General features: G+C 41.6%; 1 protein-coding gene across 1 annotated transcript in view; it reads right to left on the reverse strand.

Moving 5' to 3' along the window:
• Positions 1-3,323: 3,323 nt before the first annotated feature.
• The window catches only part of Nipa1 (NIPA magnesium transporter 1), a 31,121-nt gene continuing 8,438 nt past the window's right edge, over positions 3,324-26,006 (reverse strand). The window contains exons 2-5 of the mRNA XM_036191708.1: positions 22,183-22,230; positions 20,996-21,086; positions 10,296-10,456; positions 3,324-5,534 (exon numbers count right to left, since the gene is read on the reverse strand). Coding sequence (XP_036047601.1) covers positions 5,023-5,534; positions 10,296-10,456; positions 20,996-21,086; positions 22,183-22,230 — 812 coding nt within the window. The 3' untranslated portion in view covers positions 3,324-5,022. The remainder of the gene's footprint in view (positions 5,535-10,295; positions 10,457-20,995; positions 21,087-22,182; positions 22,231-26,006) is intronic.

Raw genomic sequence — 26,006 nt, forward strand, 5'->3', positions numbered from 1 at the left:
TGTACAACAAAGTGCGTAAACCCTTAAACAAAAGTAAATCTTATGGAATCATGCAATCTCCACAGCCGGTGTTCCCTTTAGTTGTTTGGTGTTCAAGGCTACATGCTCTTCCATAGTCTCGATCAGGCTCAGAAGTCTGCAAGCTGAGTTTCATCCCACCTCTTCCAGGGCACTTCTCAGCACGGTGCTCTAACCTATGCATCCAGAGTGCTACTAAACATACTCTCAGTTTACAATTCATCAATCTGAAGAACCTTCCCACAACTTTCGAGGTAGAAAAACTGAGGCACAGGAAGGTTAAAAAACTCACATAATTTTCACAAATCAGGAGAAAATTGAGAAAAGAAAAAAATAAGTCCTCTGGAGCTGGAGAGATGGCTTGGTGCTTAAAACCATTTGCTACTTTTGCAGAGGGCTTAGGTGGGGTTCCTGGGACCCACGTGGTGCTGCATAACCTGCTGTAGTTCCAGTTCCAAGGGATCCCATGCCCTCTTCTGGCCTCAGCAGGTACTGCATGCAGGTGGTATACATACATATATGCAGGAAAATACCCATACAACCGTGAAATAAAAATAAATCTTTACAAATGAATAACTAACTAAATAAATAAATCCTCCCTGAATCCATGGGCCTATGACTATAATTTTAAATTGCTTTGGGTACATTTGAAATAGATGTTTATTTACATGGTCATTTTTGTTCTATAGAGTATCATTTTTAATAGATATTTTTTGATGCAACAGCTATTTTAAAAAATATTCTTTTGTTGCATTTAATAATATATGAAAAATGTGTATGACAAAAAATGAGTAGTGATATTGGGCTAGACACTCATTACTATTCCTATAATACTTAATCTCCTTGAATGTATAATGTAGTATACAAATCTTGCCAGATATGAAAAAAAATCACTTAAGAGCTAAATAACAGATCCTTAAAATTCACCAGTAACAACTGTCATGTGTAAATGAGAAATACAAAAAGCTTAGGCCTTCTACATGGTGAACTAGCTTGTAATGTGATTGGTGTAACAAGTGACCTTTTGCCAACTCAACAGAATCTAGCAATGAACATAGGTAAAACAAAGGAAAAATGTGGCTATGTCCTTAGAAAGTCTGTGCTAAGGAGCTAATAATACAGTTTTGGTCCCTGAGAAGGCTTAACACCAAGAGTCTATCCAGTCCTGCTTTAACAGATCAACAAGCTCCTTGGAGTCAGAATACTTCCTTGGACCCCATTCATATAGTCACAAGGTCTTCCTAAAGGTCACGGGAATACTGACCAAGACCGGGTAGGCATCAGAGAGGAGCTCTGCTCTGTAGATCAGTGTGGAATAAAAATACCACTGCTAACAAAAATGACAATACTCAGGAGGCCAAGTGTAATGACATATGCTTGTAATTCCAGCACTGGGGGGGTTGAGGGAGTAGGATTGGGAGTCCAAGGCCAGCCTGGGATACTTGACATAACCCCTTTTTAAGGGGTTAGAGAGAAAACAAATTATGCTGCAGGGCAATAGACTATGCTCATCAATACTTGTTTCCACAGACCATCTGTTTTTCCACATCTACAAAGCACTGCATCTGAGTACTTTACTAAAGCCTAGAGACCAGCTTCTAAAAGTTCAGCACGGTGTTGGCCAGCAATTGAGCCATAGGAGCAAAGGACAAGACTCTGTGATTGCACATTTGAATATGGGTCTAGCAAAGGTGGACATGAGCAGGCTAGGGATGAAGCTCCAAGGTCAAACTCCCGCCTAGCACACATAATGCCTATGTTTCAATTTCCTAGTACCAAAAATAAATAAATAAATAAGAAAACAGATGTGGGGGGCTGGAGAGATGGCTCAGTAGTTAAGAGCACTGGCTGCTCTTCTGGAGGTTCTGAGTTCAACTCCCAGCAAGCACATGGTGGCTCACAACCATCTACAGTGGGATCTGATGCCCTCTTCTGGCTCTGAGTTAACAAAGCACTCATATACATAAAATAAGTAAATAAATCTTAAAAAAAAAAAAAACGCAGATGTGAAACCTAATGAAGGAAAAAGATCAATATATTATTTCTGTGATGAACTGGAAATAAAATTAAGCAGAACAAAATGGCTTGAACGTAGGACTAGAATCTTATTGTTGAACAAACAGTAGCAAAATATATTTTACTGATATTCTAATAGAAACAACTATAGTGATAGTCTTAGTGATCAGCTAGGGCACTGGGAACAGTTCCTCTCCAAAGGCCCCAGTATGGGCAGCTACGCCCGCTTCCTCGAGAACCTCCACAGATACAGCCTTTGTGCAGCCCAGAAAAATGCTCCAGATGGTATCCTGCATCTGGGTTCCAGTAGGAATGCCTAACTGATACCACACTTGATCAGTACTTAAAACAGAAAACAACCTTTTCAAATGTAAAGATATTTATGAGCAAAGGCATTGTCCAAGTAGAAGAGGAGAGAAATAGCCTAAATGTCTTCCAAGAGTAACTCTCTAAATTGTTACCAACATTTTTTATTTCAATAATTTTAAATACTTGAAAAAAATCTACATAGTAGGCATTGTTTCCTTAATTTTTATCAGAAATTAAACCCCGAAAGTATCATAATGAAAGTGTTTCCTGTTGGGGAGACTAATAAGAGATTCATTTGCATTCTAGACTTTCCCACCAAGCACTTACATGGGAATTTTTATTTTCTTTTGCATTTCAAAGTGAATTATGAAAACTGAATTTGTAAAATAGTAGTAAGTGTACATCTATGTGCACTATATTGAATTTGAAAATTAGATTCTATTCCTGACGGTTACTGGGACATTATTATCAGACTTGAAAAGCAATGAATTCCTCTAGAACAAAAGCATGCATCCTACTGAAGCAATCTGCTGACCAGATGGAAACCTGAGTGGTCTCATTGTTCCAGAACTTAGGAGAACTATTAATACTATGAAATTTTGCTTCACACACAAAGTATTAACACCTTTGGATATTCAGGGTGTAATTGTGGACTAAAACTTCAGGTACATCAACAGATGCATTTAACTAAGCTCCACAGTAAGTAGGGCAATGAGCAAAGTAATTTCCACATTTTAAGTTTCTTCCTTGCACTAGTATAGCTATATTCTTACCTCAGAAACCTTAATGTTAAAATTATATTGATCCTGCTACATAACACTTTCCAATTATGTTCTGTTCAAACACTTAGAGTTAAGGTTTCTATCCCTAATGATACTGATGATTTAAAAAAAAATTTTTGAAGAGCTGATACAAAAAAAAGAATGAACTTGAACATTTACTAACTACTGCTTTATGCAAGGTTTTCAATTGTTTAAATCTTTTTTTTTTTTTTCTGTTCACAAATCACTAACTGATACACCAAGGTCATCATTCATACTTTCAATTCATTGAATGTGACAAATGAGCCAGATAACCAGATCCCTTATGTTAAACTAGTATTTTATTTAGCCTTTTTATTCTACAGTTCAGTGAACTAGTCTTTGGGTCTTTACTTTAGAAATGCTCTTTTTATCTGGAAAAGTACATTTTTGCCTTAGTGAGAAGTTTAATTGGGAATTATTAAAATTCATGTTCTATCTCACCTAATTTACTTTACCAACCCCGTTTTTAAACTTGGCACATCCCATTTAGATAAAACAGAGCATATGGAATATACAACATCATAATATGGTATATAAATGTTATATTGTATCACTTTGTACCTTGCTCCAGTTTAATACACAGGGAAGGCTACTATGGCCAGAAGAATCATTTCAGATCTAAAATGCTGCATAATTAATAACTATTTTCCATTTAAGAAGGCTGTTTTGTTTTGTAGTTTGTTTTTTGATGCTGGTTATCAAACCCAGGACCTTGCATACAGTCAGAAGGTTTAGTAAGATGTTTGGTAAGAACTTTAGAAGGTTCTACCATTTCAAACAATAAGAAGCTAAATTGTTTTCATCTTTGCTAGAAACTCCCTTAGAAAGTATGCATTACCCTTTGTAGAAACAGTTCTAAGCTGTGTCCTTGACCTGTTCCTATATTGAGGTACATACTAAACTCCTGTGGTATGTACTTAATAGACACTCTCTAATTTAACAATCTTATTGTCAAGTTTAATAGTTTATTTCTTCTGAATGGGTACAATGCCTCCTGAAACAGAAAGCAGATGTTTTCATAATGGATCCAAGTAACATAGGTTAAGTGAAAATAAAATATCTCTTCAAAATTAATCAGTTGTCCTTAATTGGATGACGATACAGAAATGAGTCACTTTTAGATTTTTTTTTCTGTATCTCTAGTTTTCACTATCTTCCACTGAACACAGTATTTTTCTAAGTGCTTTACATATCTCTAATTAGAACATTTCACATATACACCCAGCAGTTAAATTAAGTGAATAATTCAAATGATAAAGGCACTAAAATCGATTTGAGCTACTGGAAAGTCATCCTGTCAATGGAACTCTGCACCACCATCATTAACTCTTCTCTCTCTGCTTACTACTGTTTGGGGGAACATGTAGGAGAGTCAGGTTGTTAAAGGACTAACAACAACTCAATTCATACACCTCTTATTTGAGTAAACTACCTGAATGCTATACATGCTTAACACAGACAAAGTCAGTGATGTGTACTGTACAAAGCCAGACTTCACAACAGTTTCTTCCTTTCCCAAAGTACTTAAGTAAGAACATCTGCTCCCCTACAAAGACTAACTAGAAAGACCTCACCCTTATTATCTGGTTAAATCATGTTAAACTGCTTTAAACAAGTAATTATGAAAGTGTCTAGGTTAATGGAAATGAAAACAGGACTTGTCTCATCAGAGAGAGTTTACACCCAGACAACCATTGGGAGCTTTGTACTGCAGAGGTCTGGACCCCACCCTGGTGTAAAGCAAGGCTCCCTATTGTCCACTAGATCATTAGTACACAGACAACTCTCACTGAGAGTCTTTTCCACTTGACATCTAGTCAAAACCACAGACCCCTTCCAATGCCTGTTCTTCAAGCCTCCAACCCGCAGCTGCATCTTAGTCTGTTTTCATATTGGATTTGTTCATCTCCCCAAGGTTGAAATTGAATTCTTTGAACACTTGGATAAGAACAATTCCCACGGAGACAGTTGTAAATCCACAGGCCATGCCCAAGAAGTCCACCAGGCCCACATTGCTCCACTCCCGGAATAGGATGGCTGAAGCCAGTAGGACCAGCGTGGTAAATACAACGTAGTAGATGGCCCCAAACACAGAGGAGTCGAAGCACTCCAGGGCCTTGTTGATGTACCTGAATTGGACAATGATGCTGCAGCCCAGGACAGCCAGGAGCACAAGGCACAGGCAGAGGGCTCTCTGACTAGATGGATTGTTGTGTAAGATGTCTTGGGCTGCCAGCCCAATGCCCTTGGTGGAAGGCACAGTGAAACTCCCCAGCAAGGAGCAGATGCTGATGTAGACCATGATGTTGGTGGGCCCATGGGCTGGTGCAATCCAGAAGATCAGTAGCAGCAGCATAAGCAGCACAATGCACAGGTAGCCCACAAACACTGTAAGACAGATGGCACACAGTGACTGGGGAAGCCACCCCACCAGATACCACCCAGAGAGCAAGGCTGAGCCAGCTCCTGATCCCTCACCAGCTACCCCTTCTATCAGAGGACAGAGACCTAAGGGGGATAGGCAAGCACCAAACAGCTTCAACTTTTTTTACTATACCCACTAGGTCCACTCCACAAAATCTATTCCCATCATTACTCATCCTTCATACAGTCATAGGAACAAGGAATGGAGCTCTGTAGTAGAGCATTTGCTCAGCATACTCAAGGCCCTGGGTTTGATCCTCAGCATAGTAAAACAAAATGTGTAACTCCAAGCCACTTCAGCCACAAGGATAACACCAGGCCAGAAGAACTGTTATCTTCTTCAGGAATGCCTGTGCTAAGAAGTGTCTGCCTTGTGTCCTTTACCATTAAAGACCTCATTATAATTCTGCCTCTGCATAACTCTATCCAACCAGGCCACAACTACCCAGTGCCCCTCCAAATGGATGGAGGGGTGTTCTAACGAAAACAGCTATTCCCAGGACTCCCAGGGCCAAGCCTGGAGTAGCTGAAGAAATTATGATCACCTCCATTGACAGAAAAGCCCCCGCCATGGCTCCCAATAAAAAAGTGAAATCCTGCTCCAAAGTGTCTTAACTACTAATGCTTATATGACCTACTCTATCAGTATCATTGACAACAACAACAAAAACAGGTTTAAAAACCTGAGGTTAAAAAAAACAAAGCTAATCACATGATGGACTTTATGTTTTCTTACAGAGCAGGTCTTGTTTTGTCATTCTGACTGATCTGGAACACCTAAGTTCAAAGGATCCTCCCAACTCAGCACTCGTAGTAGCTGAGACTGGAGGTACAGGCCACCACTGCACCCAGCTGCAGGAGGAGCTCTTACCTCAGAGTCAGTCACAGAACACCTACCACACAGATGGTACTGAGGGTGTGACAGGGCAGAAGCTAAAGTGAAAATGATCTTAAACTGTGGCAGTGTCTACGCAGATAGAACCTGTAGGGCAGTGGTTCTCAACCTGTGGTTCTTGACCCCTTCACAAGGGTCGCCTAAGACCACTGGAAAACAGATATTTACATTAAAATTCATAACAGTAGCAAAACTGGAGTTATGAGGTAGCAATAGAAATAATTTCATGGTTGGGGTCACCATGACATGAGGAACTGTATCAAAGGGTTGAAGTATTAGGGAGGTTGAGAACCACTGCTTTAAGGGATGAATACAATGGATGTGGGTAGGGTACAAAGTGCACACACAACCACATTATCTCCATTCTTCACAACTTCTGAATGTCTCCTTGGACTTGTAAGTAAAAACTCTGGTTATGACTATCAGAGCTAGAAATTACATAATGAAGTATCCTTGCGCAGGTTTCCTACACATTAAAATTTTCACAAATACAACTTCCATGTAGGCCGAAAGATGAATGTTCTCTGACTGGGACTTCAAGAATGATCCTCCATTTCAGAAGGTCCTATCACTGATAGCGGTGCTCACACTGATGGTGGATGCTCAGCCTAAGTCACGAACATGATAGCTCTATCGGTTCATATTTACTTCTACCACATTCTGGGTGGTCTGCCAACTTCATTATGCCTTTTCCTATAGTTGTACTTGAGCATTAACATTAGAAGGTAGAATCCTGCTACAGCCCCTTTATGTTTAAATATTAGCTATTATATTGCTTGCTCTGAAATCCCACATACAAGGTTGTATTTCACATGCTGGACTTCACAAATCTAGAAGCCGGCTGGAAACACAAATCAGTCAGCGTAGGCACGCACAGCAACAAGTGTAGACATGCAAACAAGCAAGCAGGCAGTGGGAGCTCAGGCCCTCAGGAGTGAGAAAAGAAACTATTTAGCACTGTACTGGAGGCAGACTAAGGAAAGAGTCGATGGAAGGATAGCTAAGCTGTCTGAGAGCTTCACCTATAAACTGGCAAAGTGACAATGGAGGGCAGAGGCTGGTATGTGTAAGCACAAAATACTATCTAATTGTGGGGCAGGTTTGGGGGGCCTGGGTAGAAAATCAGAAGCAGCCTGAGTGCAAGTAAGCAGGCATGGGATCAGCAGCAGAGTGGAAATGTGGATCTGTCTGGGATTGCTCTCAAGGGAAAGGTGGCTACCAAGAGCCTTGAAGCGGGAAGGGACAAAATGAGATGACATTTCAGAAGGCTCTCCGGAATCAAGAAGGCTGAGGTAGCAGGAACTGGAAGTAAGGGTAGTGGAGGTTAGAAAATTCAGGTCTCACCAAAGGCAGCTATGAGAAGGACAGGAGAGGCAGGGGCATGGCAAACTGGATGCAGAAGGGACAAGAACACCCGCCACAGTGGACACTTGAACAACAGCCTCAGTGACGGTGTGTTAGAGGGAAGAATTCACATGCAGGAAACCCTTTTTTTCCTTTGCTCAACCTGAGTTTCTCATTTCTCGGATGCTCACAGACTTGTGACTTTTCAATCTGTGTGCAAAGCACGTTTTTCATCACTGTTCTCTTTAAAGGAAACACTATCTATTCGTATCTCTAAACCTGTCTCTTGTACATTAAAAATGTATGTATGTTTTCTCTCCCAAGCACAGGCTTTGGCTTTCTGGAGTGATGCTGCCAACACTGAGAATGTGCACATCACAACACTCTCCAAGTAACCCCTTGTCCTCCTGTGGTGTTCCCCATCTCACCCAGGGCCTTGTCATTCCAACACCGAAACCCACACCCCAGTCCACTACTCTCTCGCTAAATATCTTCACAGAACATTTTCTTGGACTTCATCTTCGAATATCAGGCATCCATATGAGGGAGTTTGGAAATATAATTAAGTGCTGGCTTAAATTTCCTTTGGGGCAAAAATTAATTGCGTGGTTTGTACCTTTAGAAAAAAAATGAGAGGGCAAGAGAGAGAGCGAGAGCTGTGCCATGCACACACTAGCAACACTGAGTGGATTCAGTGGGTTAAAAAAAATACACACAGCCGAGAAGGTGAAGTGGAGGTATGGGAGGAGCTGGAGGGAAGGGAATGTGGGTAGATTTTATCAAAGTACAGTGCTTTGTTTCAGATTTTTTTTATATGTATGAGTATTTTACCTGCATGTATGTCTGTGTACTAGCTACATGCCTGGTGCCTGAGGAGTTCAGAAGAGGGACTGGAGTTACAGATGATTGTGAACTACTATGTAGGTGCTGGGAATCAAACCTCACTCTGCTGGAAGAGCAGCAAGAGCTCTTAACCTCTGAGCCATCTCTCCAGCCCATCAAATTACACTGTGTATAGATATATGAAACTCTCAATAAATAAATATGTTTAAAACCATCTTAAAATAAAAAGCTGGACGTGGTGTCCTATGCCTGTCATCTGAGAGTTAAGGGAGGAGGTCTGCTCCAAGTGTGGGAAGACCTTGGACTAACAAGCAAGCATCAGGCCACACAAGGCTCCGTATTGTAACCCTGACTAGGAAAAAGAGGAACAGGAAGCAGCAAAGAGGAGGAAGAAACCAAAGAAGAAAAAGGATGGGGAAAAAGGAAATCTATTACCTAAGAAAGTAGACAGATCATACCATTTTATATTTCACATTTTCTTAATATTTTCATGATATCTAATTATACATAGGGCTGGAGAGATGGATCAGCAGGTAAAGGCTCATATTGCTTTTGCAGAGGACCCAAGTTTGTCTCAGTACCCAAATAGAGCAGCAAACAACTGAGTGTAGTTGAGGTCCTAGGAAGGTCTGACACCTCCGGCTTCCAAGGACATCTGTACTCATGTGTACGTAGCCATATACAGAGAATAAAAATAATAACGCATAATTATACATATATAAATTATAAATGTAGAAGTTGGGATCTGAACATAACAGAATCCCACTCATCAAAAATAAGTGGACTGGGAATATGGTTCAGAGGTACAATGCTTACTTACCCTGCATAGGCCTTCAAGGTTCAACTCCCAGCATGGGGGTAGGGGAGCAGCCTATAAATATTCTCTGGAAATCATATGAACCCTTCAGGGCACTCTTGCCTAGTCCATAGAGTGGTCTATTTTTTAACACCTTTAGACTCTTTGCACTCATACTCAGAGAGAACTTTGGATTTTATAAGTAAAAATTAAAACGTGAAATGTTTGCAGATGTGGTGGCTTGAATGGGAATGGCCCACACAGGCTTGCATCTTTCAATGCCTGATCCCCAGTTGGTGGAACTGTTTGGGAAGGACCAGGAGGTGTGGCCTTGCTGGAGGAGGTGTGTCACTGAGGGCAGGCTTTGAGGTTTTGAAAGCCTCATGCCACTCCCAGTTAGCTTTCTCTGCCTCTTGTTTGTGAATCAAGATGTGAGCTCTCAGCTGTTCTGGCCAACATGGCTTTGCTCCCCCATCATGGACTCTTCACCCTCGGAAACCATAAGCACAATTAAATGCTTTGTTTTATAAGTTGCATTGGTCATGTTTTCCTGCAACAATACAAAAGTAACTAAGACAACAGGAAGTACCAAAGGAAATAAAGCCCTAGTGAACTAATGTCATTACAAACTCTCCAGACAGTCCAGCCAAACTTAGAGTACCTCTGAAAACTGGGGTAGAGTGTACTCACATCCAGCTGATGCACACACGCAAAATGGACAGGCAATCAAGATCTGTGGTAACAAACCCGAGTAGACCTTGTACACCTGCCCTGCCAGAAAGTGGTATTACGAACTGCCTGGATTCCTGGGGACACAGACTCGGCCACCATGCTAGAAAGGAGTTACCTGGGTTGGTCAGCTTCTCCTCCAACTCAGCCTGAGTTGTCACACTCTCAGACTTCGGGGAATGGATAATCAGCACAACAGAACCTGCACAGCTTAGCAGACACCCCAACTTGCCCAAGATGTTGAGTTTTTCCTTCAGAAGATAAGAAGCTAAAATGGACCTTCAATTAAATAAAAGAAATCATTACAGTTTAAATCAAACTATATGACTTGTTTCTTCTAATTATAGATACTTTATCTAGAAAACTCATACTTCATTTCTAGGTGTATTTTATTTTCATTGAGGTTTATTTTTTAATGTTTTTATTTGTATTTTGGCACTAAGAATCAAATCTAGAGCCCTGCATATGCTTTAACACTGAGCAACATGTACACCCAGCCCATCATTTAGTTTTTACAAATAGAAAAATAAATTTTCCCATTAGAAATTTATTGAAGTTATATTCCAACAGTTGGGTTTTCATATCATTTTCATGCATAGCTAATATATAGTTTATAATATCTTAACTCATATATTGTACAATATCTTAATTATCTCACAGATATGAGATACATGAGTAGGAGAGAAGTTTCATGATTGGCCAAAAACTAAAAATATTCCCTCCTTATTCATAAAAGCAAACAACATACATATATATTATATATAAAACATACTATATACTTATACACATTATAAAGAAAAATACAAAAATGATAACAGTAACTAAAGTATGAAAGAAGGAATATGGGTGGTTATTTTTTACTAGTACTCAAAACTTTAAAAATATGGCACTGGCTGGGTGGTGGTGGCACACACCTTTAATCCCAGCACTTGGGAGACAGAGCTAGGTGGATCTCTGTGAGTTCGAGGCCAGCCTGGTCTACAGAGTGAGATCCAGGACAGGAACCAAAACTACACAAAGAAACCCTGTCTCAAAAAACAATATATACTGCTTTTTTGGATAAAAATATTGTATAAATTCATAAAACATTATTAATGTATTTCATCTCTTATTTCCCTTTATGTCAGTATACAACCTGAATTGGAAAAACTGGTAATTGCTATATTGTTGCTATCTATGCTGAAGAAATTCAAAAGACATGAACATCCAGGAACAGGGTGCAACAGGTTCATGGATATACTGGATTATGTTCTTTGACATATAAGACCCCAGAAAGGATCATCATTGAAGCTGAGACTACAAAGTTAATGAAGAGGCAAGAGAAATGTCCCTCACTCTCGCTGAAATGAAATGATGATAGACAATTAACAGGAAAAAAATGTACCTAAAATTATTTAGTGTGCATCATCATTTCTATTTGTTAGGGTAAAGGAGACAATGAGATAGAATCTCACTGTGCATCCAAGCTTGGCCTGGAACTCACAGCACTCCTCCTGACTTAGGCTGCCAAGTACTGAGGCATGAACTCCTACACTTGAGTAGTTCAGATCATACATGTCTATCCATGGCTAGGCATTAGAGCACGTTCCAGCCTGTGGTATTACTGGGAAACTGAGTCATCGAAAGGGAAGGAAAAGGCCTAACGTGAATGAGAGGAGAACTAGGAGAATGTAAGGGAGAAATATGACACACCGCAGAAGGGAGGGCTGTCCTGGGGGAGCAGGAGAGCCAGCAAGGGGAGGGTGGCCCAGAGAGGGGAGTGGGGGGCAAAGACAAAGTCCAGTGACAGGTGTGTGTGAAAGGATCCTCACTCTGGGTCCCAACTAAACAAGTAATTCAAAATATTTAAGAACAAAACCCAGAAAAAAATTAAAGAAAAATGAAGGCTGGATGGTTAGAACTTAAATACTGTCTTCACAGAAGAATGTGGCTGCAGGTGATAACTGATTAAGTGGTTGAAACCAGGCTCCTCTCAGCTCTGGGAGGAGGTAGGTAACAAGTCACAGGTAAGTGAAAGACAAAAAAAGTATCTTTCACAGATCATCAGTTCACCTTTTCAGCTGCCCTTAGAAAAGCAGATGAACAGGGTGTCTGGGCAAGGTAATGACCGTGGACTCATTAGGCTCTCCTTCCGTGGCCATTCTTCACTAGTTATTTGAAGAAATACTTAGGGACTACATTTCTGGGGTTGGGGATTTAGCTCAGTGGTAGAGTGCTTGCCTAGCAAGCGCAAGGCCCTGGGTTCGGTCCTCAGATCCCCCCCCCCAAAAAAAACCACTACATTTATTTTGCAAGAAATGTCTTCAATCATATAAGTAAACTTCTGAGAAATCCTTAACTTGTACTCTGGGAAATAAAGATAATGAAAGATGATTGGATAGACCAGGGGCAGGAAGGCATGGGTACGAGACCATAGTTTGAAGGCTCACCATGTCAAAGTACTGCACTCAGGACCATCATTTTCTGAATGCCAACACTGGACATAAAAAACCCTAAGGCTGAAGCCATTCCTCCTAACTTATACCACTCTGTGTACAGTATACAGAATACACTGTACTTACTGTACCTGCAGTTTTGTCCTGAGGGCCTAGCAGTCCAGTTTGGAAAGTGAACAGCATTACTCACACGATCTAATAAGAAAACCATGACTAGACCTTCAACCAGACCTGGGGTGGTTTGAATGCCCCCACAGGCTCATTTTTGACCACTTGGTCCCCAGTTGGTGGAACTGTTTGGGAAGGGATTAGAGGGTGTGACCTTGTTGGAGGTGTGACACTAGGGGAGGGCTTTGAGGTTTCAAAAGGCTTGAGCATTCCCAGTGAGGCTCTCAGCCTCCTGCTTATGGGTCAGGACATTAGCTCTCAGCTGCTCCTTTGCTCTGCCATTGTGGATTCTAACCCTCTGAAACCGTAAGCCAAGTTAAATCCTGTTTCTGCCTTGATCAAGGGGTTTTGTCACAGCAATAGAAAAAGTACTTACCATGGGGCCAATGTAGCTGCCCTAAGAACGGGAGAAGGGGAGGGTCACAGAATAAAAACCAGACCTAGGTTTGCCTGGGACAATTGCCAGACCATGCCATGGCTGAAAGTGGCTGCCATGAAAAGCAGCAGGGCAATGAACCTGGACCACAAAGCCAGATAACCGCCTATCCCACCGCAAAAAAACAGAATGCAATAGCCACTTGTAAAATCTGGTTATTAATGAATTATGAGATTCATACACCACAGTAAAAATTTCTTATCATACACATAATTAGAAACACTTTTCTCCTATTATGAATTTTGTTTCTTGATGGCAACCTGTGAAACATGGTTTTTAAACATTTTGTGTGTGTGTGTGTGTGTGTGTGTGTGTGTGTGTGTGTGTACACGTGTCCGGGCATGCATTCTATAGTGTGTGTTTGGAGGTCAGAGGACAACTTACAGGAGTCTGTTTTCTCCCCGTACCATGTGGACCCTAGGACTGGACTTAGGTCATCCATTGGGATGGCAGTAATGATCAGGTTTGTCTTTACCTGTTCAGACATCTCATGGGCTGCTTGTTTTACACGTATTCTTTATCAGTTTCATACAAGATACAATGGTCTCTTGATTATGTCTACCCCATCTCCATCCTGCCACTCATCCTGGAAATCCCAATCGTATCTCCCTTCTACCTTCATGCCTCTGAAGCACAGAGGTTTTAATTTTGGTATCTGGTTTATTTTTTCTTCGTGTGATTTTGGAATCATACTTAAATAACCTGTTGCCTGATTTAAAAAGTACAGTGATTTAAATGCTGTCTTCCAGGAGTTTGCCAGTTTTAGCTCTCTGGCGTAGTTTGGGTTACTTTTTGTGTGGTGAGGTAGAGACAAAAACTTTAAATATTTGCATGCTGGTGTCCCGTTTGTTGATACCGTCTGTTTTGTTTCTTCACTCTGGCGGAGCTGGGGGGTCAAACTTAGAGCCTTACATGTGCTTAGAACAACACTGAGGAACGGTGGTGGAAGTGGACACATAGGAGCTCCAGCCCTGGCCCTTGAGCGCCATCTTTTGAAAAGCCCATTCTTTCTTATACTGTTAGTTCAGTATTTCTGGCAAGAAGTTAACTGACTATGAGTGTATCTTTGAAATCCCAATCCTATTTCATTGATTTGCATGCCTGTCCTTAACCCAGTATTAAGTTTTGATTACTGTAGTATTTATTCTATTTGAGACAAGGGCTCACTGTGAAGTCCAGTCTCGTCTCAATCTTGAAATCCCATGTGTCAGCCTCCCAAGAGCTGGGCTTACACGTATGTATCACAACACCTAGCTTCAGCCTCCCAAGAGCTGGGCTTACACGTATGTATCACAACACCTAGCTTCAGCCTCCCAAGAGCTGGGCTTACAGGCATATATCACAATATCCACCTTGATTAATGGATTTTGAAAGAAGCTTTGAAATTCCTCCAGCTTTCTTTATATATTTCAAGGTTGTTCATCTACTTAATAGTTTTTTTCCATCTGTATATAAACTTTAGGGGCAGTGTATCAATTTCTATGAAGACTTCAGATAGACTTTGACAGCATTGTGCTGAAACTACAGATTACAGTACAGCCATGGTAATATTATATTTCCTGTCTGTAAATATGGGCCATTTACAACTACATCTTTAAATTCACTCAGAAATATCTTTTAGTACTGGCACCTATTTGATGACTGCAAAAGACTTCCATAGTTTTCAGAGTATGACTGCCCTTCTTTTGTGAAATTTATTCCTATTTCATTTACTTTGGTGCTATTGGATATGAAAATTTTACTTTTATTAAATATTTTAATATCCACACATGCAATATGTTTGGATCCAATATACTCCCTATATTCTCTCCTCTCTAATTCCTCCCCATCCCCCCAACTTTTCTCTTCCAATCTCCCTCCCTACATACCCCATCTCTCCCTCTCTCCTTTAATTTAATACCAATTGAGTACATTTGATGCTGCCTGTATGAGCAGGGTATGGGACCTTTGCATGGATAATCTCTCAGAGCCACACTTTTCTGAAAAAAAGTGATTCCACCTCTCCCAACAGCCATCATTCCCAGAAGGTGCTATGCATTCTATGGGGAAAGAAAAATAATAAATGATCTTACCCAGATGTGAACCCTGTGAACTATAATAATGACTGACCTGGCAGGATATGCCCACTAGGGTAATAGTGGTAAAGATAATGTGGGAGTAACCAACCACTTTCTGTACCACAAGATGAAACTCAAGCCTAGAATAGTTAACTGAGCAAAAAACAAAACAAACAAGCAAAATAAACAAAAACTGTGTGTGGCTAAAACTATAGCCCAAAGGGAGTGGCACTGTTAGAGGTGTGGCCTTGTTAGAGAAAATATGTCACTGTGGAGGTGGGCTTTGAGGTCTCATATATGCTCAAGCCACACCCAGTGAGACAGAACACTTCCTGTTGTCTGCAGGATCAAGACATAGCAGGTTCCTTCTCCAACACTATGTCTGCCTGCAGGCTGCCATGTTCTCCATCATGATGATATAATGAACTAAACCTCTGAACTGTAAGCTGCCACCTCAATTAAATGTTTTCCTTTATAGGAGTTGCATGGTCATGGTATCTCTTCACAGCAATAGAAACCCTAACAAGACAAGTGCATCTCCCAATCCTTAGAGGAGAAGCTTCTTTTTACACTGGATGGTGATTAATACAGAGATCCACACTGATTAACTGATCATCTGTGGAATACTCGGCTTTAAATGGGACATGTGTACCATATCCCCTCCCTCAGAAATCCATGCAGAAGGGAAAGGGGCAGAAAGATTTTAAGGGCCAGAGGGCTGGGTGTCTATCCAGAAACAGGTTTTACCCAACAAAACAGTGCTGTTAACAGCACACATGAACTCTAGTGGTTATGAATGCCCTGCACAAAGTCAAGTCAGCCACAATCCCAGCATGGATGGAGGAGGGGCTGATGAAGTCTCACCCAGAAATGAGTCAGTTTTCTTCTGCTACCCATGCTCCAGGAGATGGTACTACACCCAAGCACACACAGGCAGCACTCAGTGGTCTGGGTGGGTATTTTAATTTCTTTCTAAAGATTATATGTAGTTAGGAGGAAAACATTGAGGGTACAGGACAGGTATAGAAGGGAAAGTGAGGTAGATTTGATCAAAATGCATTATATGCATACATATAAAATTCCCAAACAATAGAAATTTTCTTTGCCTTTTCTTTGTTGGAGTTTTTTTTTTTTTTTTTGCTTTGTTTTGTTTTTGTTGTTTTGTTTGTTTTTGTAAATTAGGAATTAGAAATTCATGTTTTCTTCTTGAAACAGTTTCAGTAGGCTCTCTAGGAATGTGTCCACTTCTCCTAACAATCTGATGCCATATAATTATTTTCATTTCTGTACAGTTGTAGAAATGTCCCTACTTTATTTCAGGTTTTAGTAATTATGCTCTTGTCTTAGTCCTTTTTCTGTTGCTACAAGTAAGTATACCAAGTAGGTACTTTACAGAAAACAGGTTTATTTAGGTCAGTTCTATAGGTTGAGGGTCCACGGGCATAGCACTGGGATGTGCTTAGCACCTTACTCAGAGAGCACAGTGGAGGAAGTCACAGCAGGATGGAGCAAGTGCTCAGGTCTTTCCCTCTTACAAAGCCACTGATGCTGTCATGGGAACCACCCTCCTGAGCCTGTCTACACACCGTGCTCTCGTCACATTCATATCCTCCATTGTCATCATGGGTTAAGTATTTTACCTGTTTGTTTTTCTGTATATGGGTGTTATACCTGCATGTGTATCTGTCAATCACATGCATGCCTGGTGGCTGTGGAGGCCAGAAGCTGGTGTCAGATCCCTTGGGACTAGAGTTATGGACAGCTGTTAGCCTCCATGTGGGAGCTGGAAACCAAACTGAGTCTTCTGGAAGAGCAGCCAGTGCTCTCAACTGTGGAGCCATCTCTATAATCTCTCACTTCTCTCCTGTTAGGTTTGGCTATGCATATTCAGAAGTTGTTTTATGTGCATATTTTGTTTAACTATTATGTCTTCCAGATAAACTGGCCATTTTATTATAGAAAGTCCTTCAGTAACATTTTTTGTTGTTGTACAATCTGCTTTGTCTGGTAGATAGCTCTTATTATATCTTCCTTTTAAAATTGTTTTAAACATTTTCTGGAGGAGGCAAGCATGTCAAATATGGGTTCCAGGGATTCAACTTGGGTCATGTGGCTTTGTGGTGGGTACCTTTACCAGCCCCTGTGTCCTCTTATATCAACCTTGTTTGTATTGCTGAACATATCAGTTGATTTGTTTATGACTAGAGAAACTTTGGGGAGGGGTCAATGCTAATGGCATGTGGTCGACAGCAGCCAGGGATGCTGTTAAACAAACTGCAGTATACAGACAGCTTCCCTCAGTCCACCAACAAAGAAATGTCTGGCCTCATGTGGCAACAGCGCCAAGGTGAAGAAACCCTGAAAACAGAAAGTCAAGCATAGAGAAAGTAAGGTAAAATAGCCACAAGAGATCTGGCTGAAAAAGGCTTTGGCATTAGTTAAGATGGTTTTCTGATTTTTGGAAATTATTCCCAAATAAGTTTGTTAAAACCTCTATTTGAAGTATATTGTAATGATTACTTTATCATGCATGAAACTGTTGCATATAAAAGTGGACCTATTGGGGAGTGCTCTCTGTTCTATTCAGAAATATAAACTCATTTTCTTTCCTGTATCATATTCTTTTCTGTTCTTTGTAAATCCAGCCATTCACCCATTATCAACAGAACTTTTCATAAACCATGCACACATATACTTTTCCATCTTTGCTTTCTTCCAATCTAATTTGATTTATCTATTTTTTAAAAAGCTCAATAGTATATTGCTTGAAGTGGTTTCATAGTCCCTATACTTCACTGGGTGAATAACACCTCTTGCAGAATTATTGAAGCAGTAGGTTACCTAACTATGAAACGGCATGAGGATTGATGTACACATGCCATCTATGTGCCATGTTCAAAGATCATAGAATCAGCTTATCTTCCATAGAAACACACTGGAAAAGCTGAGGATTGATTCAGGCATAAGCACCGTTCCTGTGCTCCCAGACTTTTTTGGGGACACCCAAAATACAAAGTGACATCAAGCGACATTAATAGCAAGCATATGTATGGATAAGAACAATGTGGTAAAGACCTATTTTCAAAGTTACATGTGAAAAAAAAAAAAAAAAAGCAGTTGAGGTTTTTAGACCATGGATCTTTTTGTTTTTTGAGATTTAATTTTTATTGTGTGTGTATGAATGTTTGCCTGAGTGTAAGCCTGTGCACCATGTGAGTGCAGTGTCATCAGATGGCAGAACTGCTAAAGATGGCCCGAAACTGGACTTACAGGTGGTTCTGAGCAGCATGTAGGTGCCCAGAACCAAACTCTGAAAGGGCAGCAAATGCTCTTAACTGCTGAGCCACCTCTCCATCCCCATAGACCACAGAATCTTAAAATGAATTTAAGGTAAATAAATACATTTATCACAGAGACTCTTCTCTGTGAGGTCTGGCTAGCTGAAGCCAACAAACTCATGAGATGAAACAGCTCTTATTTCTCTTCTATACTGCTTATTAACCTATTACCCTTTTGGTTTGTTTGTTTTTTGAGACAGGATTTCTCTGTACAGTCCTGGCTGTCCTGAAACTAGCTCTGTAGACCAGGCTGGCCTCCCGAGTGCTGGGATTAAAGGCTGTTGTTAGTTATTTATTTTGGCGCTCTTACCCCACAAGGAACATGTCCCGAACACAACAAATCCACAGATGAGCTGTTTATTAATATAGGATCGAAAAGATGTGACAGGCCTGTGTGAAGCACACACGTGAGTGAGAAGAGGAGAGAAGAGAAGAAGAGAGAGACCTGTGCAAAATGGCGCCGGCTTTTTAAAGAGTGGGCCGAGCATGCGTACAGGACCGCATGTGGCTACTCCACGCATGCGTGTAGATTACATGGCCGGGCACGCTTTACACAGCCATGCAAAGCCACGGAGTCCTAGTCACGCGTGATGTCCTGACCTGGAAATGGCTATTTTGAACCAGAAATAACTAGGCAGTCTGTGGGGCAAGCCCAAGCGTGTGGGTATGTTGTGACTTCCTATCAGCTGTGCCACCACCATTACCCTGTTTCCCACTAACAGCGTCTTCAAAGATACAATGGAACATTAATATCTTAGCAACAGATTATGTTGATACAGTCAGTAAAGGTCTCATAAAAACATTTTTCTAGTAAGTCAAGTGTTTGGATGTGATTTGGTTTGGATGTGGATGCTGAAACTTCATTTGTCATTTTAAAAGGTGATTACATAACTGAAAGGGATTAATGCGGCTCTCACAGGACTGAACCAGTTGCCACTGAATCAATTGTTATAATGTGGAACTGCTCTATAGGAGGCCCCATTGGCTTCCGCCAAGGAAAGAAGTAGTTTGTAGGCCTCACAAATGGGGTTGCTTGGAGCTGGAGAGACACCGATCAGCCAGCGGGTAAGAGCACATGCTGCTCTTCCAGAGAACGTGAGCTCAGTTCCCAGCACTGACAGGCAGCTCACAACAGGAGATCCAGTGTCCTCTTCTGGACTTCCAGGGTACCTGCGCTCACATGTGTACATACCCACACACAGACTACACATATACACATAATTAAAAATCAAAAATAAATCTTTATCCACATGTATAACTTTAATCTTAGCACCTGAGAGATAGAGACAGACAGATCTCTACACATTCAAGGACAGCCTGGTCTACATAATGAGTTCCAGGACAGACAGGGCTACATACTCAAAAGAAAAAAAGAAAAAAAAAATGCACTTGGAGCCTCTAGAACTGTGAATCAAAATTAAACCCTTGTTTCTTAAAAAAAAAAAAATCCATTCTCAGCCTTTTTGTTACAGTAAAAGAAAATGGCATAGGTCATTGAGTTAATAAAGAGGGTGATTTTGACAGCTGGCACTCTTTAAATCTTTATTCCTCTCCAAAACTGGGTAACTGGGGAGTAAGACTGCTTTTCTTCCTGTCCCCGGAGCCCTGACCTCTTGTCACAAGCAGGTATTTCCAGCCATGAAAGTCTAAGTTGAGTTTGCACTGTCCCATTTAGATGACCCTACCCACAGCAATATCCAAAGTTTCCGCTCAGAGTGGCCATGTGCTGGACTGTGATGACAGACCCTCTGCCACATGCATTGATGCCAGCTTGTCATGCATCCCACCTTCTGTAGTTTACTGGAATGAACTGGGAGAATGTCTGTCCAGCAAGGGATGCTAAGCACCCAAACAAAACACAAACTGACATTTTATAGCCAAGATTTCTCAGAATAATATGAATGTTATTAGGAAGACTCTAGGTTCTAAGAAGTTTTCCAAAGCAAAGCCCAGGAGAGTAAACATCAGCAGATTCATAGATAACTATGAATAAACTAGAATTTGAAATACAATAAAGTGAGCTCTTTGCATAGAAACACACTTAAAGAATGCTGGGTGTGGTGCTCCACGCCTTTAATCCCAGCACTTGGAAGTCAGAGGTGAGTGGATCTCTGTGAGTTCAAGGCCAGCCTGGTCTACAGAGCCAGTTACAGGACAGCCAGACCTACACAGAGAAACCCTGTCTCAAAGCAAAAACAAAAACAAAAACAAAATGAAACAAACAAAAAAGGGAAATACATTTAAAGAATTAAAATGAAAATATGAACTCTTAAGTACAAAAGACCTATTTCATCAGCAATTTTTTTAACAGAAACATTTATAACAAGAGTTCTTTTCCTATGTAAGTTGAATATTAACTATCAAAACAGAATGCCAGTTCTCACCCAAATGGTACTCCAAGGGCACCCAGGGGAGTCACCAGGACTGTAGGGACCGCAGTGTAAGCCAGGAAGTTTCCAATCTGGCCAACAGCCACTGTTGAGAGAATCACAAGGATACCACTTACCATTCATTACCAAGCTCCCTTATCAGTGATCAAGAGTTTGCATGATTTTGTTTGAAAAGGGTTTCTTTTGAAATGACCAGCAATCCCAAAGTAACAAGCACAATACTGAATATATTTCCATTCTTTAAATTCTATCTCAAACTATTTTTACTTTTACATTCTTATTTATTTATTTGCCAAAATTTAACATCAAAGTACTACATGGGGTACCTACCATGTAATGCTTGGGTACATACATGTGCTGTATACTATTTCAGTCACGTTAAACATAACTACTTAAACATTTTTCATTGTTTTATGGTGCCAACACTCAAAAATGCGTTCTCCTATGTTTATGATATACATAGTAGTTTCAGTACCTACAGACACTAGGCAGTAGCACATAAAGGAACCTTAATGCTTTTACCTGTAACTTAACACCCAGAGATCAATCTGTCCTCAATAAGTTGGGCAGAGCTTCCCAACTGCCTTCAAGTGACCACGGGCCTGCTCCAGTGTGAGAAGCTGGCTAGGGCTGGTTTGTACAGGACTCCGGATGCTCCACTTACACAGAGCTTAAAATGGGGGTCCCCCAATGAGCGGCCCCAGCCTCAGCTATGAAGCATTGGCTTAAAAGACAATATATGACAAACACGTGGTTTTAAAGAATTTACAGTTTCTTATTTATTTTAAGTCATAGCACATGGTCTCTGATCTGCCCTTTGAGTCCAGACACCTCTTAGTTCAATCATCTGTGCTTACGATGCACGGCAGCCTGAACATGGTGCTGCACCAAATGCATCAGCTCTGCTACCGAGGATGGAGGAACTGCTTTCTTTCTCCACACCCAGGGCACTGACCTGGTGGGCAGCGGGAGCCTCTGCCGCCTTCTCCCAGGTCAGCGTCCACACTTTCTCATCTACTCTCTCCCAACAGCGAAAGGACAGGACGGACAGAAGAGAGAGTGGGAAGCAGGAAGGATCTGCAAAGCCACACTCCTCCTGCCCCTTCCAGCCCCGCCCAGACGCACGGCTGACTTTGGAAATCAATGAAAAGACCAGAAGCTTTACTATACAAACCACTTACTTGCAATTGTGCCGGCCCACCATACGATGTCGGTTAAGTAGGAAGTACCTACAAGAAAATGAGAAGAACATCAGAAAAGCAGGTTTATCAGTGGTTCGTGTGTGTGCATGTGTATGCGTGTATGCGCGCGTGCATGCGCGCGTGCATGCGTGTGTGTGTGTGTGTGTGTGTGTGTGTGTGTGTGTGTGTGGTATCGACACATGTCTGAGGGGTGTGCACACCTCAGCTTCTGTTTAGGCCAGAGAAGGGAATCCAGAATCCTGCTCTATGGCTCTTATTTGCCTTATTTCCTTGAAAGAGGGTCTCGTCTACAACCTAGAATTGCTAAACTGGTGGCCAGCAAAACCCAGCAATTCACCTGTCCCTGCTCTGGGGTTACAGATACTGATGAAGCCATTCCCAGATTTCTACATGGGTGCTACGATGTGAACTCAGGAGCCTCGGTGATTGCACATCAAACAGTTTTACCCACCGAGGCATCTCTCCCGCCTTTGGAAGCAGATTTATAAACTACATATGGGAGCTGGAGAGATGGCTCAGAAACTAAGGGCACTTACTGCTTTTGCAGAGAACCCAAGTTCAGTTTGTAGCCCCTGCACCAGGCAGCTCACAACTGTCTGTAACTGCAGCTTTGGGAGATTTAACACTGCTCCAGTCTCTGGAGACACCTGTACATGCCATACACATACATACACATACACACACATACACACACACACACACACACACACACACACGTAATTAAAATTTGTTTAAATCATTTTTAAAAAGCTATAGATAGCCGGTCGGTGGTGGCACACGCCTTTAATCCCAGCACTCGGGAGGCAGAGGTAGGTGGATCTCTGTGAGTTCAAGGCCAGCCTGGGCTACCAAGTGAGTTCCAGGAAAGGCACAAAGCTACACAGAGAAACGCTGTCTCGAAAAACCGGAAAAAAAAAAAAAAAAAAAAAAAAAAAAAAAAGCTATATTTGTCATCAAGAGATTTACATTGACATGTAAAGGAGACATCTTCATATGAAAACTAAATAATAATAATAATAATAATAATAATAATAATAATAATAATAATAAAGTGTTGGGCTGGAGAGATGGCTCAGAGGTTAAGAGCACTGGTTGCTCTTCAAGAGGTCCTGAGTTCAATTCCCAGCAACCACATGGTGGCTCACAACCATCCATAATGAGATCTGGTGTCCTCTTCTGGCCTGCAAGGACACATGCAGGCAGAATAATGTATAAATAAATCTTTAAAAGAAGAAAAGAGCCGGGTGGTGGTGGTGGTGGCAGCAGCGGCAGCGCACGCCTTTAATCCCAGCACTCAGGAGGCAGGGCCAGGCAGATCTCTGTGAGTTCCAGGCCAGCCTTGGCTACCAAGTGAGTTCCAGGAAAGACGCAAAGCTACATAAGGAAACCCTGTGTCGGAAAAAAGAAAGAAAGAAAAAAGAAAAGAAAAGTGTTATGTTGCTTATTCACTTCCTGTTCTCTTCATCAATGGGTGAGAAGCCACTAAAAGTAATAGAGTTGTGTTTGGGTGTTTTGTTTTATTCAAAAATAAACAACTTGCTCATACATTGATTTTCTTTGGCTAAATAAGTCACTACCTAAAACACAAATATTCTTGGGACTTACTACCCTATTCTTCTACCTCATGGGAACTTTTAATTTTTAAATTGTATTTATTATTGCTGTGTATTCCTCAGATCCTAACCCTAAGGAGACTGTCAGGTACAGAGGAAACTCCATTTCCCCAAATTCTGGCTGTTAGGCTAAAGTCAGCATTCCTCAGGAACTTTGAAGCTGGCTCCCCTCTACCAAAAGAAGCCATTCCCCTTATCACTGACAGAAGGGATATATGGCTACCTGTGGTGTATATCAACATACCAAAGCACATGGTTGCCTCCAGGCTCCCTCAGTATCTCAAGTACATGTTACACATTTCAGAGTCCAGGAGCCTAGACCTTCTCACCTCCTCCCTACCCTGAACTTTTCCAGCCCAAAGGCTTCCCTCCCTCAGCTACTCCTTGTAACCCTGCTATTTTGCGTATACCCCCTCTTTTGCCCAAGTTCTCTTTGCCTTCCTCTCTGTCTCCCTTGCTCCACTCTGTCTGCTGGCCATGCTCAGTTTCCTACTTTACCTCTGTGCTCTGGACTCTTCCAAAGGCCCCTGGCTGTTCTCTCCCTCATACCTACAATATAAACCTTATTCTTAACCAAACCATGGAGCGGTCATGTTTATACAGTGATGTCTTATTACCTGGGGAATTATCTCCATATCCTTAGGTTAGTGTGCTGCCTACACTAAATGGACAGGAAAATTAGAGAAAGGTAGTCTACGACACAGCAAAAGAAAGGAAGGCCTAATGGTAGGGAAGTGGGGAGCAAAGTTAGTTAGGAGTCACCAGGTGGTGTCAGCAGGCAGATGTTGGGAATATTAATAAAAACAAGCCCAGGAACCAGGTATTGGGGTGAACGCTGAAAGATCAGAGAAACAGAACAAGCCACAGCTAACCTCACCTCGCCAATTCCTCAGCTGATCTTGTTTCCTGAAACTGGAAGCCTCTGTGTCCTCATCCGAATGGATTTCAGCTGAACTGCTGATCAAAGCCTACAGGCTTAAAAAAGCTCTAGTTCCTGGTCCTCACACCTTATATACCTTTCTCCTTCCTGCCATCACTTCCTGGGATTAAAGGCATGTGTCACCATGCCTGGCTGTTTCCAGTGTGGCTTTGAACTCACAGAGATCCATCTGGATCTCTGCCTCCTGAATGCTAGGATTAAAAGCATGTGCTATCACTGCCTAAACCTATGTTTAATATAGTGGCTCTGTTCTCTGACCGCAAGATAAGTTTATTGGGGTGCACAATATATCAACCACATGTTTCATTCTCTCTCTCTCTCTCTCTCTCTCTCTCTCTCTCTCTCTCTCTCTCTGTGTGTGTGTGTGTGTGTGTGTGTGTGTGTGTGTACAGAGAGAGAGAGGTCTGTAGAAACCTTCTGGAAGTCCCATGGATTAAACTCAAGTCTTGAGACTTGCAATGCATGTGCCAATGAATCACCAGGAGTTCTCATGGGGACTTCTGCAGTGGAGCAAATGAATCATCCATTATGAGATGGCCAAGGATGGGATGTTGTGGTTTGAATATGAAATGTCCCCCCAAAAATCATGTGCTGGCTTCTGGTGCTGTTGGGAAAGTTGTGAAACTTGAGGAAGTGGAGCCTTGCTGGAGGAAGTGTGTCACTAGGAGTGGGTCTGAAAGCTGAATACTTCCTTCCCTTCCTTCCTTCCTTCCTTTCCTTCCTTCCCTTCCTTCCTTCCTTCTTCCCCACCTCTCTCTCTTTCTTTCTTTCTTTTTGAGACAAGGTTTCTCTGTGTCCTGGAACTCACAGAGATCCACCTGCCTCTGCTTCCCTGAGTGCTGGGATTGTGTGCCACCACCAAGCCGTATTGTGCTTTCTTTGTGATGATGTAGTTTTGTTTTGTATGTACCCAGTGTTAAGGAAAGTTTCCTGTTTCCCCTTCACAATGCTTCTTTCACATGTTTTGTCCTGGTACCTCTGGGGTCTGCCCCTCTACCCTCAGTCATGCATCTTGTTAATTCGCAGGATCCCTGCTGTGGGCAGCAGTTGCATTGTGGCTGATCCTTGCTGTTAGCTGCTCTGCTACTTGGTGTCACCAAATTCCTTTCCAGAAACAACTTAATGGAGAGTTTATTTCATAAGCCTTACAGTTTAAGAAGGAATCCAGTGCATCATGTCACAAAAGACATGGCTGCAGGTACCTTAGGCGGCACGTGGCTGCAGTCAGAAGCAGAGAGCCGGGGTATTCC

Source organism: Onychomys torridus, chromosome 1 (assembly GCF_903995425.1).
Source record: "Onychomys torridus chromosome 1, mOncTor1.1, whole genome shotgun sequence".
NCBI lineage: Eukaryota > Metazoa > Chordata > Mammalia > Rodentia > Cricetidae > Onychomys > Onychomys torridus.